The sequence below is a fragment of the Budorcas taxicolor genome, chromosome 1 (assembly GCF_023091745.1).
Source record: "Budorcas taxicolor isolate Tak-1 chromosome 1, Takin1.1, whole genome shotgun sequence".
Classification (NCBI taxonomy): domain Eukaryota; kingdom Metazoa; phylum Chordata; class Mammalia; order Artiodactyla; family Bovidae; genus Budorcas; species Budorcas taxicolor.
Window position 1 is genome coordinate 190014978 of NC_068910.1, and position 15134 is coordinate 190030111.

The 15134-nt window shown below is 45.3% G+C and overlaps 1 protein-coding gene across 1 annotated transcript in view; it reads right to left on the bottom strand.

The window, feature by feature from the left end:
* U2SURP (U2 snRNP associated SURP domain containing) overlaps window positions 1–15134 on the bottom strand; it is a 96857-nt gene that overhangs the window by 48177 nt on the left and 33546 nt on the right. The window contains exon 4 of the mRNA XM_052645554.1: window positions 1363–1625. Coding sequence (XP_052501514.1) covers window positions 1363–1625 — 263 coding nt within the window. The remainder of the gene's footprint in view (window positions 1–1362; window positions 1626–15134) is intronic.

Sequence of the window (15134 nt, forward strand, 5' to 3'; positions counted from 1 at the left end):
AGAGAGTCTGAAGCGACTCAGCACGCACACAGCTTTCCTAACAGTTCCCTAACAGTAAGGAGGCCTGGGCTGGTTTTGTCAGAGTCGGCTGAGGAAGTGGGAAATCATGTACTCAATTATTCCCCTCCTCACCAAGGGAAAAGGTACTGGGGAAGGAAGAAACAAACAAGAAATAAACCCCGCATATAAAGTAGCCAAAACTAGCTCTCTACCATAGTTCCTACACAACTGAAGGATTTCTGGAAAATCCATTACCGATAACGAACTAATTATAAACACCATTCACCAAACGGCATAAAGATTACAATTTAACAGAAACTGAGGAAGCAAGTATATAACAGGTTGCATTTCCGAGAACAAATTGTACATACCAGACATGCTTCGTCTACCGTAAACGTAACTTCCTAAAACCCTACTTACAATCACACACACTGTAAGATGTAACAGTCCTTAGAACCTTTAAGTATTACACAACTTCTCGGATCAGCATCAAAAAGCGTTTAACAACTACTTCAGGCAGGACCTATTACTTTTAATATCGTGTTGGAGATGAGAAATTCAAAGCAAAAAGTCGATTAAAGGACCCGTCCAAGATGGCAACTTAGAACCTGATGCTAATCACAACCTAACTAACGCTAAACTACTTCCACAGCTCAGTAATTTCCACAATACATGCACACGGCTCCCTGTAAACTCAAAAGCAATTTACTAATCTTAGGTGGCTTCCAAGTCTATGGAAATGAGCCCTCCAAATATACTTCCTCTTACGTGAGGTAAAACCACGTGTAGAGCGTAGCGTTAACCTTGGCGATGCATCACCGCAAAGGGGAACTGCACTTCCCACCGCGCGTCCCTTCACTATTGGTCCTCCTCTCACAACCGATGGCCCTAAAGATTATTTATTCCCCGGAGGATGTGAGGGAAACGCGGGGAGGCCGGAAGGGTGTGAGATCCAAAACCAAAGGAAAAGGAGGCAGACACTTAAGCTAAGGGAAGCGATTCCCGCCTCTCCTAGGCTCTGCCCCGGCGGCCTGAAGAGCGCAACAAGCTGAAACACCCCGGCGCGTTTTCCGGATTTAAGACCTCAATCTAAATCCCTGATTTCACTCCAGTGCTAAACTGGGGCCAAAATACTCACGCCACCAGCCCTGGGGCCCCCAGTCTCGAGCCGAATCCAGGCTGGGACTAAGGGGAGACACCAGGCCTCTCAACCTGCGCACCACGGTCCGTCTGCGCCCCGGCCTACCGTCGCGACCAGAACACGGACCCCGACCCCAATCTCCTCCCGCTGGCCAGAAGCGTCTATAGCCCCCAGACGACAGTGATAGGGCCACTGACTTAAGAAGTCCTCTAAGAAATTACCTTTGAACTGGCCTTCTGAGAGCCGCCTGGCGTTTTGTCCGCCATCTTGAGCTTTGCCCCTCCTTCAGCGGCGGCAGCAGCACGGGCGAGTCGAGCACCGAAAGGCTGGATCACAGCGGAGCCCGCCAGAGGAGCCTGCAAGGCTGAATAGTCGACTGCCGACTTGAGGGATTCAAGGCGAACGGCGCCACGTGACTTCCGGTGTTGAGCATTTCCTGGGCCCGCCCACTGAATATTTGGGGGCGTCTCCGTGTCGGGTTTTGCTATTGGGCCGGAGAATTTAGTGAATCTTTTTGTACTGGCTTTCGGGGCCGGTTGTTACTTCACTGTTTTTCCAGCCCCAACCCTAGATAGGTGCTGGGCGGGGAAGGAAAGACTTCTTAAAGAAGAAATGAATGATCAGCTTGGGAGGAGCTTTTACTTCAACTCAGAAAATAAATCTGAAGCCGACTGGGAGGTTGGAGGGGGCGGGACGGGGCGGGGCAGGGGTTTGTCCGGCTTTCCTGGGATGAAGATGATATCCGTGCTACCTCTGGCGTCACGCCCTGCTGGGGGAAGGCAAACTTGCAGTCTGTTCAAGAAAGTGGTGTCCGGAAGCATAGGAAGGGAGCTTTTGACCCAACCTGAGACTCCGGCAGTGGAGTTTTCGGATAGACTATTCGGGTCAAAACCGGGACTTGCAGAGAGAGGATGAATGAAAGGAAAATTATAAATAGACGGTGTCCTAAATATAGCATCATGTAAGTTGTCATTTTAAAAGTTACATTTTACGGTTTAATCTTGTTTTCGTCTCTAATCACAAATGGAGGGGAGCACCTAAGTTCTTAATGGGATCTACATGTATGGATGTGAGAGTTGGACTGTGAAGAAGGCTGAGCGCCAAAGAATTGATGCTTTTGAACTGTGGTGTTGGAGAAGACTCTTGAGAGTCCCTTGGACTGCAAGGAGATCCAACCAGTCCATTCGGAAGGAGATCAGCCCTGGGTGTTCTTTGGAAGGAATGATGCTAAAGCTGAAACTCCAGTACTTTGGCCACCTCATGCGAAGAGTTGATTCATTGGAAAAGACTGATGCTGAGAGGGATTGGGGACAGGAGGAGAAGGGGACGAAAGAGGATGAGATAGCTGGATGGCATCACGGACTCGATGGACGTGAGTCTGAGTGAACTCCGGGGGTTGGTGATGGACAGGGAGGCCTGGCGTGCTCCGATTCATGGGGTCGCAGAGTCTTAGCTAATTGTCACCTGCAATGTAGGTGACCCAGGTTGGATCCCTGGGTCAGGAAGATCCCCTGGAGAAGGAAATGGCAACCCACTCCAGTACTCTTGCCTGGAGAATTCCATGGACAGAGGAGCCTGGCACGCTACAGTCCCTGGGGTCGCAAAGAGTCGGACACGACTGAGCCACTCACACACACTTACCTACTTATTGTGTGTAAAAGGCTGCATGAAGTGTTCAGAGACTTACACAGATGACTATAATATTATCTTCATATAATTTAACATTTAATGAGGAATAGAGGGGAGATGGAGAAGGCAATGGCACCCCACTCCAGTACTCTTGCCTGGAAAATCCCATGGACGAAGGAACCTGGTAGGCTGCAGTCCATGGAGTCGCAAAGAGTCCGACACGACTGAGCGACTTCACTTTCGCTTTTCACTTTCATGCATCGGAGAAGGAAATGGCAACCCACTGGAGAGAATCCCAGGGATGGGGGAGCCTGGTGGGCTGCCATCTATGGGGTCGCATAGAGTCGGACACGACTGAAGCGACTTAGCAGCAGCAGCAGCAGAGGGGAGAAGGTACCAGCAAACTGACACTGTAGAATTCAACCGATGCTGCAAGGAAGGATCACTAGCTGTGGGAACTCTGAAAGAATTAATTCTGAAGGTGGGGATGGGGTAAACAGATGGAGGTTTCAGAGAGCAGGAAGCCAGCTCTGAAGAAGGAGAATTTTGTTTGTTGGATGGTGTTGGGGGAGAGGGAGGGGAGGTTGGTGTGGTGGTGATCTGATACATGGAAAGGCTAACAGGCCTGTGCCAGGCACTGAGGAATCAGCAAGTTGGGTAGGGCTCCTGTTCTGTGTGAGCAGGTTGGGGTAGAACAAATAGTAAACAAGCAAAAAAAAAAAAAAGGGTCAGAAAGTAACAAGTGTGAAATATCTTTTTTGTAAGTTTGGCCATTGTGGACTATATTTATAATTTTTATTTCTTTATCTTTTTTATTGGCTGTGTTGGGTCTTCCTTGCTGCAGGGGCTTTTCGCTAGTTTTGGTGCTCAGGTTTCTCATTGCAATGGCTTCTGTTGTAAAACACAGGCTCCAGGGCAGTCAGGCTTCAGTAGCTGCGGTGCCTGGGCTGAGTAGCTGCGGTTCCTGCGCTCTCAAGCACAGGCTCAGTGGTTGTGGCATGTGGGATCTTCCCAGATCAGGGAGCCAAATAGTGTCTCCTCCACTGGCAGGCATACTTCACCACTGAGCCACCAGGGAAGCTCCATTGCGAAATACTGAAGTAGAATGGTGGTTTGCAACCTCTAGTCCTACTAAATTTAATTTCAAGCCCAGATATTTTTAATTCTAGACTTCTCACCCTCACCTCACCCTTATCCTGGCCTCTAATTGAAGGTTAATCAGTTTTTAAATACTCTTACGGGAGATATGGTTTTTCCAGTGGTCACGTATGGATGTGAGAGTTGGACTGTGAAGAAGGCTGAGCAAAGAATTGATGCTTTTGAACTGTGGTGTTGGAGAAGACTCTTGAGAGTCCCTTGGACTGCAAGGAGATCCAACCAGTCCATTCTGAAGGAGATCAGCCCTGGGATTTCTTTGGAAGGAATGATGCTAAAGCTGAAACTCCAGTACTTTTGCCACCTCATTGGAAAAGACTCTGATGCTGGGAGGGATTGGGGGCAGGAGGAGAAGGGGACAACAGAGGATGAGATGGCTGGATGGCATCACAGACTCGATGGACATGAGTCTGAGTGAACTCTGGGAGTTGGTGATGGTCAGGGAGGCCTGGCATGCTGCAATTCATGGGGTCACAAAGAGTCAGACACGACTGAGCAACTGAACTGAACTGAACTGATGGGAGATATATTTTCTCCAGGAAGACTTAACAGACTTCCCTCCCCCACCAAGCCTAAGTAAGTTACTCTGCTTCTGTTTCCATGGGAACCTGTTTCCCACTCAAGATACTCATCACATTAGATCTTAATTGTCTGTTTACAATCTAGGATTAGAAAGTGAAATCATCAGCTGAGATGAAGGGAGAATTGTGGGCTTGTCCCTGCCTAGTCATGTTCTGGCAGTACTTAAGGCTGACTTTGTCGCTATGAAGTAAATATACAAATGCTTTTCATTTAAATCCCTGAAGTCCTATTTCACATTAAAATCACCCTTATTAAACGTTGGGGCTTCCCTGGTGTCTCAGCTGGTAAAGAATCCACCTGCAATGCGGGAGACCTGGGTTCGATCCCTGGATTGGGAAGATCCCCTGGAGAAGGAAACAGCTACCCACCACAATATTCTGGCCTGGAGAATTCCACGGACTGTATAGTCCATGGGGTCACAAAGAGTCAGGAACGACTGAGTGACTTTCACTTCACTTACTTTATTAAATGTTTATTCCTAGAGACTTAAAGGAACATAGACTTCTCTCTCATATAGTAAAGCCCCAAAGGAAGTCAAACATGTGACCTGACTAAAAATTAAACATAAGCCTTCATTAAGACCTAATTAAGTACACTCTGAAAAACACAAAAGCATGATTAACAACAGAGTTTTCCTTCATACATATAAGTCTTGAAATTATGGCCCCTTTACTCAAACCGCAAATGAAGGAGGATGAGATAGCATGCACATAAATGCAAACAGATGTTTATAGAATCTGAAATTGTTAATTAGATTCACAGTTATTACCAAGTGACTACACATAAACAGTAAGAAAATTATACAATTTGCTGCAATTAGTATTTTCCCAGTCATACTAAAACCATGCTATTCTTGCTGACATGTTGGTTCTCTACTTTTACACCTGTTTTTAAGGATTCTCCCTGCAGCTACATTTGACAGAGATTACAAAGTAGTGCCAGATGCAGTTCACAGAGGTGTTTTATTTGGCTCAAGCAGGAAGGGTTTTTTCTTTGAATTAGGAGACTTGACTTTTTTCTACTCAGGATTTCCAGTTTTTCTTGAAAAACAGGCAGGTCTGGGAACAATCCAGTGGGAGGGAGCCACATGGGACTCTGGGGTCAGCAGGCCTTCACCACACTCGGTGGACAAATGCCCCACACAGGCCTGCTTGTAGGCCTGTGTGTTTCCTGACTTCTCATATACAGTGTCAAGTCTCAGCAGAGGTGATAACACATTTAGCAGAGCTCCCCTGGGTTCAGCAGTAAAAAATCTGCCTGCCAATACAGGAGACATGGGTTCCATCTGTGGTCCAGAAAGATCTCACATGCCATGTGAGCCACAACTACATAGCCTGTGCTCTGGAACCCAGGAGCCGCAACTACGGAAGTGTGCACGCCCTTGAACCTGTACTCTGCAAAGGAGAAGCCCCTGAAACGAGAAGCCCGCACATGACAACTAGAGAAAAGCCCGAGCATCAGTGAAGACCCAGCACAGTCAAAAATAAATATTTTTTTAAAATTAAATAAAATCTCAAAGAAAATGGACATACAGTAAAAAGGAGGAAAGAAGGTTAATATTCTGTGGTTAACCCTCAGGAAGAAGGGAAAAAAAAAAGAGTCAGTCCCCCAGCACCGAGGTGAACTGGCTTACCCATTAGACATAGAAGGCTCAGTGCCTAGGGCCAGTATATTTTTAAGGGCCTCCCCAAATGTCCTGGGCTTCCCTGGTGGCTCAGTTGGTAAAGAATCTGCCTGTAATGCGGGAGACCTGGGTTTGATCCCTGAGTTGGGAAGATCCCATGGAGAAGGGAACGGCTACCCACCCCAGTCAGTATTCTGGCCTGGAGAATTCCATGGACTGTATAGCCCATGGGGTCACAAAGAGTAGGACACGACTGTGCGACTTTCGTACACACAAGTTTTAATTTCTTTTAAACCAAGGGAGAGAAAAAGGTGGAGTGGAGAGGCTGAAACAACAGCATTTCACAATATACACAGTGAAAGATAGAGACCTTACCAGGGCTTCCCTGGTGGTTCAGTGGTAAAGAACATGCCTACCTATACAGGAGACTTGGGTTCAATCCTTAGTCTAGGAAAATTCCGCATGCCGAGGAGCAGCTAAGCCCGAGGGACAGAACTATTCAGCTGGTGCCCTAGAGTCTGAAGCCCCGTGCTCTAGCACCCGTGCTCCACAGCAAGAAAAGCCACCACAACAAGAAGCCTGCGCGCCACCACCAGGGTAGCCCCCACATTCCCCGACTAGAGAAAAGCACACTCAGCAACGAAGACTCCAGCACAGCCCTAAATAGATACATTTAATTTAAATTATTTTTTTAAATGACTGCCCCAAAGCTAACATCTTCTCTGCTGTGCCAATGGACTGCTCCTATTTGGTGGCACTTAGAGAATTTTTAAGCAGTTTCTTTCTGCTCTTTAGGCTTCAGGATATAGGCTGGTGGAAGGACAGTCCTATCCTTGTGTTCATTTGGCAGTTGTTGAATTTCTAGCATCTGCCAGGCTCTGCAGAGAGAAGATAAGGAGGGAGGAAAGGAGAGCTAAAAATCCAACTTAGCTTTTCTTCTGAGAGAGCCTAGCCACCTCTAGGAGTAGTCAGATAACAGCCTCCAAAGAAGGTGTGGTCTGCTTGAAATGGAAGATTCTTTGAGATTAACCTTATTGCCTGTCCCTGCCCCTCCCCCCTCCCACCACCCTACCCCATCCCACAAGGCTAGCCTGACAAGTAAGATTTCAGTGACAATAACAGCTTCTCCCTTTTCTCCACTCCTGTACCAAAAGAAATGTACTTATTGATGCTATCTAAAATTCCTTTGACAGTAGTGATTAGCAGTGGAGTTTTTTAAAAACAAACATCTCTTTTTAGCAGTTTATTTTTTAACTTTCTTGGCTGTGCTATGCAGCATGCAACATATAGGATCTTAGTTCCCCAAAATGTGAAAGTGAAGTCACTCAGTTGTGTCCGACTCTTTGCTACCCCATGTTTTTCAGGCCAGAATACTGGAGTGGGTAGCTGTTTCCTTCTCCAGAGGACCTTCCCAACCCAGGGATCGAACCCAGGTCTCCTGCATTGCAGGTGGATTCTTTACCAGCTGAGCCACAAGGGAAGCCCCTAGTTCCCCAACCAGGGATCAAATCCACACCCCTTGCATTGGAAGCTCTAAGATTCAACCACTGGACCGCCAGGGAAGTTCCTAGAAGTGGAATTTTTTTAAGCTACAATGTCCAAGATGTAGAGAGGTAAGAGGTATATAAAAATTATGTCCAAAAAACATATAACCCAAGAATAGGCTAGTGACATGTTGAAGATCATAAAATGGTTATTTTAGCTATGATCCTGAGAAGATTACCCTTACTACGTAGCAATTATTGTTTCAACAAGATAGTAAAACCTAGGATAGTCCAGAGGAGTATTATAGAAATGGGTATTCCTGAGTCGTGTGTGTGTGTGTGTGTGTGTGTGTGTGTGTGTGTGTGTGTGTGTATGAGACAAAGGAGGACTGAAGGTGCTTAGGGGCAAGTCAGACAAGGAGCAGAAGGCAACATCTCCTAGGGAGAATTCACTTCCCATATCCTGGCAGTCCAAAGGTGAGTTTGGCTTGGCCCACCAGGTAATATAAAGGCTAGGTGGAGAATGAAGTTATGGAGACAAAAATAAAACAAGACTATTTCTCCGATCAATTTCATTTAGTTGCCAATAACAGAAACCCAGCTGCTGTGATATTAAGCACATAAGGCTGTTTTCAGTGCTATCATCGTCAGTCTTTTTCTTAAGGAACATGGCATACCTTTCTTCTTTTTCAAGTTTTGTTCTGTTTCCTTCATATTGACTTTTCACATTTCTTGTTACCCTAATTCTTAGTTTTTTGAAAATATTTTCAAGATTAACATTAAGTAAGAGTGGTACTAGTGGATATCCCTGGATTGTTCCTGACTTTAATGAGAATGCTTTTAGCGTTCTTCTGAAGATGAGGCTGACTTTGGTGTTGTAAGTTGAATTATCAATTAATGTGTATTAATTATATATTAAATTTTTAGTCAACCATGGAACTGAAAATGCAGAATTTTAAATTCTCATAGAAGACTTGGGGACCCTGAGGATATGCCAAAGGTCAGACAACCTTATTACAGATACACTGTTACAGTCTTGTGTGAAAAACACCAGGACACCTCCATGACTTGGGAAAATAAGTGAACAGAGTAGAAATGTCCTGCTCTGTGCACCAGGGAGTGTGGGCAGATTAAAGGGAAGACAAAAATCTATATCAACTTCCTGATACTGCTGGAAGTTACCTCAAAGTTAGCAGCTTATAGCAACACGAATGTGTTATCTTCTACTTCTGAGGTCCGAAGTCTAAAATGTGGCAGCAGGCCTGTGTTCATTTTTGAAATGCTAGAGGAGAATCCATTTCCTTGCATTTTCCAGTCTCTAGAGTTCACCTCGGAGAAGGCGATGGCGACCCACTCCAGTACTCTTGCCTGGAAAATCCCATGGGTGGAAGGGCCTGGTAGGCTGCAGTCCATGGGGTCGCTAAGAGTTGGACACGACTGAGCGACTTCACTTTCACTCTTCACTTTCATGCATTGGAGAAGGAAATGGCAACCCACTCCAATATTCTTGCCTGGAGAATCCCAGGGATGAAGCAGCCTGGTGGGCTGCCATCTATGGAGTCGCACAGTCGGACACGACTGAAGCGACTTAGCAGCAGCAGCAGCAGAGTTCGCCTACATTCCCTGGCTTGTGGCCTTCTCTCCAGCTTCAAAGCCCATAGCATAGCAACCTCTCTCCTCTCTGACATCTGTTTCCATCTTTACAGTCTTCTCTCCAGCTCTGCCACCTCCCTCTTACAAGGACCCTTGTGATTACATTGGGCCCACCCCAACAATCTCCCATCTCAAAAGCCTTAAATTAGTCTCATCCACAAAAGATCCACAGTTTCTGAGAATTAGGGTGTGGACATCTTCAGAGGGCTATTATTCAGTCTACCATAGAATCTAAAATGAACTCTCTGCGTTTGTATTCTGTCCGTGGCTGGCAGGCACAGCTTTGATCCCACCAGAAAACTGACATGGCCCCAATAAGTACCATCTTCTTGAAGCAGCTGAGTTCTGAAATTGTTACTGGGGTATTAAATGGGCTGAAGGTGTGGTTCCAGTGAAATAGGATGAGACAGATCTCTGTTGTCAAAGGACTTACAGGGCGTAAAGGAGACAGATGTGTCACGAGTATAATAAGTGAGGAGTCTGAAGTTTAGTCTGATTTAAGCACCACTGCATCTGTCGTGCCTCGAACAGAGTACGCACATGCCGGCATTCAGTGACTGTTTGCTGGTGAAAAAAATCCACAGCAGAGGTAGTTTTTTAGAAACATATAAAGCTTGGTACTGCATAAAAGGAGTCAGGGAAGACCTCATCAAAGAATCTACAGAATTTTCAGGGTATCTGTCCTGCTGTTAAAAGGTCACCTCTGGGGCTAACTCCTAGGAGTTACTAGAGGCCCTCAGAGAGAAGGATGGAGACCTTAGCACAGTGTTGTCTAATTTTAAGAAAATGCAAATTTTGCTAATTTTAAGCAGACCAAAAAGTCTCCCAGCCTGTGTAGATTTTGAAATAATACAAATCTCCTCTTCCTCAATCTAAAAAATTCTTTTTGAGAATTGTGTAATTTGGGGAGTTTCCTGGTGGTCTAGTGGTTAGGATTCAGCACTTTCACTGCAGAGGCCTGGGTTCAATCCCTGGTTGGAGAACTGAGATTCCTGCAAGCCACACAGAATAATACTCCCCTCTCCAACTTCCCCAAAAAGAATTGTGTAATTCCTACAGACAGGCTCAATGGACTGCAAACATCATTTACTATTGTGCCACGTGGTGGCGCTGCTGCAGCTAGTAAACAAAAACATCCACTATCCTTCCTTAGGAAGATCCCCTGGAGGAGGAAATGGCAACCCCCTCCAGTGTTCTTGCCTGGAGAATCCCATGGAGAGAGGAGCCTGGTGGGCTACAGTCTACAGGCTGGCAAAGAGTTGGTCACAACTGAGCGTACACACACACACACACACACTCTCACACTATTCTTCATAGGTGTTCTGTGAACATACATGGAACTTCTCTGAGTGGTCTTGGTGCTCAATTAAAAATCCTCCTAACATCCTGTCACTGTCAACCAAGCTTTCATTGAACAGTTGTACTAGCTTCGGTGCCGTAAACAAAGTATGTGCTAACAAAATGTAGAGGGGGAAGTTAAACGTGACAAAACCATGGTATTCTGTGATGTTCATCGAGGAGGGAGGAGCTTACAAAATCTAAGAGAGAACAAAAATATATTAGAGATGACATTAGAGGTAATATCTTTTCAGTCCAACTTGTCCTGCTTCTCAAGGAGGGCAGGAATGGGGCTGAATCCTAGCCCCTATTACTGTGCCTGGCTGCTGCTACTGCTAAGTCGCTTCAGTCGTGTCCGACTCTGTGCGACCCCATAGATGGCAGCCCACCAAGCTCCCCCGTCCCTGGGTTTCTCCAGGCAAGAACACTGGAGTGGGTTGCCATTTCCTTCTCCAATGCATGAAAGTGAACAGTGAAAGTGAAGTGGCTCAGTCGTGTCCTACTCTTTGCAACCCCACGGTCTGTAGCCTACCAGGCTCCTCCGTCCATGGGATTTTCCAGGCAAGAGTACTGGAGTGGGTTGCCATTGCACCAATAGGCAAACAGTGAACATTTATTGAATAAGTGAACATGGAAGACAGTACCTCATGCTCCCAAATATATATCCTCTTGCCCTACACAGAGACTAACAAAAAGTTGCTGACACCAAATTCCAAAATCTCAGCTGAGTTTCTTAGTATTCCAACTCAAGTTAGCTGCTCAGTCTTGGTCTAAGCAGCTGCATCCAGGGAAATAGAGCCACACGATACACATGGCTTCCGGAGGCTTACAGTGGGATGAATGAAGTCTTCAGGTCGAGGGTGGGAGAGGAGTGCCAAAACTAACTGCAGAGTATATGAATAATTGATCTTAGACATATGCACAATTATTTTTTTCAGATGTTTGGAGATGCAACAGTGATTGATAGGATACAGTTTGATTTATTGTGGAAAAATACACACAACATGCACTTTGCCATTTTAACCACTTTCAGTGTACAGTTTAGTGGCACTAAATACAATCACATTGTTGTGCAAACTCACACCACCATCTATCTCCAGAATTTCTTCACCTTCCCAAACAGAAACTATGCCCATTCAACACTAACTTCCCACCTCTCCTCCCCGCAGCCCCAGAAAGCTGCCATTCTATTTTCTGTGTCTATACATTTTTAAAATTAGTTATTTATTTTTGGTTGCACTGGGTCTCCATTGCCTTGCACGGGCTTCCTTTAGTTGTGAAGAGCCGGGGCTACTCTCTAGCTTCAGTGTGTGAGCTTCTCATTGCAGTGGCTTCTCTTGTTGCAGAGCCCAGCTCTGCGCTCTAGGGTGTGTAGACTCGGTAGTTAGGGTGCACAGGCTTAGTTGCTTACAGCATGTGGAATCGTCCCAGACCAGGGACCGAACCTGTGTCTCCTGCATTGGTAGGCAGATTCTTATCCACTGTAGCACCAGGGAAGTCTTGTTTCTCTAAATCTGACTACTCTAAATATCTCATAGAAGTGAAATCATACAGTATTGGTCCCTTCATGACTGGCTTATTTCACTTAGCATATCTTCTGTGCTATAGCTATGATGTAGCATGTGTCAGAATTTCCTTCCTTTTTAAGGCTGAATAATAGTCCATTGTATGTCTATAGCACAATTTATCTGTTCATCCATTGATAAACATATGGGTTACTTCCAGCTTTTGGCTATTGTGAATGATGCTGCTACAAACACTGTCAGAGCATTCTTGAGTTCACAACAGCTCTTTGTCATATCCCTATTCTCAATCAGTGGGCTTCAAAGTGTACCTACTATCAGGTGGGGATCAGCAGAAAGACTGGCAGTGTGGGTGCCCTTCTGTTTGACATCTTTTTGAATCTTAGGAGTGTGTTCAGAAGAAAGGAATCCATGTGGCAGCACATCTGGAAATCAACTCCTGGGAAGAAGGAATGAATGAAGTCATTGGCCAGGAGCAGAGCAGACTGAAGGAAGCTGGGGAGCCATCTACAAGGAGCAAAGACTTTTTCCCTGTTGCTCCCTAAGACCAATTAAGAGGCACCACAGCATCAGATTTCTGATTTCAACTCAATATGTGAAATACTTTTTAACCTCTAGAGCTGTTTACTAATGGAATAATCTACCTTAATAGAATAAGTATTCCCCTATGAAAACACACAGAGAGAAGTTGATTGTAGAAGGAATTCCAGAACTTGGAAGGGAATTGGAGGAGGGCTGTATCTGGGTTCTAAGACTTCTTGACCCCAACATTCCCTGTCTTTCTAATGCTTGAAACATCCATAGGAAAGGCCAAAATGGCCAGAAAGTATAATGTTTCCAAAGCAAATAATTATTCAATATAAACTTGACTTGATATTCATGAATGCGATGTCCTCAAAGGAGGCTGAAATCTAAGAAGTTAACTGCTGAGTGACCCACACAAATATCAGAGAGGGAAGTGTTATCTAAGATTGTAGTGACAAGAGCCAGAAATGATCAGCAGGTACACTGGGGCCTAAACTCGAGTCCTTAATCTTGTTTGCATATTATATTAGGAAAATACCCTGGTAAATCCAAATCAAATTATACAGTGTAACACTGTTAGTTACTAAAAATTAATGACTGCCATTTGTTTCTCTTATTAGACTTTAGTTTTTAGTTTTTCTCCTATGATTTCCCTTTCGTTCATTAAAACTTGTGAACAATGCCTTAAGAAGCTGTGGAGAAGTAGACAATTCTGCTTTGGGGTTGGATGGCCATTTGGCCATAGTTATCAAAATGTGAAGGGAACATACCCTTTGACCCAGCAATTCCACTTGTAGGAATGAATTTCCCTCCATATGAGAAATCACTGCAGTAAAGAATATGTGCGGGGCTTCCCTGGTGGTCCAGTGGTTAAGAATCTGCTTTGCAGTGCACGGGAAATGCTGGTTTGATCTTCGGTTCCTTTGATCCTTGGTCCTGGAAGATCCCACATGCCTTGGAGCAGCTAAGCCCATGCTCCACAATAAGAGAAGTCACTGCAATGAGAGGCCCATGCACCCCAGCTAGAAAGTGTCTGCTGGTCGCCACAGCTGGAGCAAGCCAGCACTCAACAATGAAGACCCAGTGCAGCCAAAAATAAATAATCATTTAAAATTTTTAAAAAGAATATGTGCAGCAAAACATTAAAAATGCCCTGACTGTCCATCAATAAGGGACTGTTTCATGAGGAACGACACATGCTATATCAAGGGTAGAAGATCTTCATGTACCGACCTGGAAAGTGCTCCAAGATACACTGTTATATGCCAAAAGCAAGGTAGTAAACTTTGTGCTTTAAAAAAAAAGCATCTAGGGACTTCCTTGGTGGTTCAGTGATTAAGACTCAATGCTTCGACTGCAGTGGGTGTGGGTTTGATCACTGGTTGAGGAACTGAGGATCCCACATGCTGCAGGGCATGGCCAAAAAAAAAAAAGCTCTAAAAAAGGACATCTATAGACAGAAATACACGCATGTGCCAGGCAGCTTCTAAGATGATCCTCAATGCTCTCCAACCCTTGGTGTGGATTCAGCCTAGTGTGGGTTCAACCTAGTGTCTTTTTTCTAACAGAATATAGCAAGGGTGTCAATTCTGAGATTTGGTTGTAGAAAAAAACTTTGGTTTCCTTCTTGTCCTTCTTGAGTTTTCTAGCTCTTGTCACCTATTTGCGTGGATGAAATCAGCTGCCATGCTCTGAGGAGCCCAGTGGAGAGGCCCATGAGGTAAGAAGCTCAGGGAGGCCTCAAGCAAAAGACCAATGCAGAAATGAGGCCATCAGCCTAACAGCCTGTGAGGAACTAAATCCTGCCAGCAAGGCCTTGAGGGAACTTGACAGCAGATAGTCTGGATCAGAGCTATGAGGTGACTGCATTCTCAGCTGACAGCTTGATGACATCTTTGTAACAGACCCTGAGCCTGGAGGGCCCAACGAGGCCACTGGGACTCCTGATCACAGGAAATATGTGATAATAAATGTTTGTTGTTTTAAGTCACTACGTTTTGGGGTAACGTTACACAGCTGCTGCTGCTGCTGTTGCTGCTGCTAAGTCGCTTCAGTTGTGTCTGACTCTGTGCGACCCCATAGATGGCAGCCCACCAGGCTCCCCCATCCCTGGGATTCCCAGGCAAGAACGCTGGAGTGGGTTGCCATTTCCTTCTCCAATGCATGAAAGTGAAAAGTGAAAGTGAAGTCGATCAGTCGTGCCTGACTCTTAGTGACCCCATGGACTGCAGCCCAACAGGCTCCTCCATCCATGGGATTGCCCACACAGCAGTAGATAGCTGATACCAAATGCATGTTTGTTTATGCACGTATTTCTTTTTTAAAAACTAAATAAAAGTATCTATTTTTGTTTGATTTTTAAATTTTATTTTTAATTGGAAGATAATTGTTTTATATCGTGTTGGTTTCTGCCATACATCAACATGAGTCAGTCATAGGCATACATATGTTCCCTCGCTCCTGAACCTCTCTCCCACCTC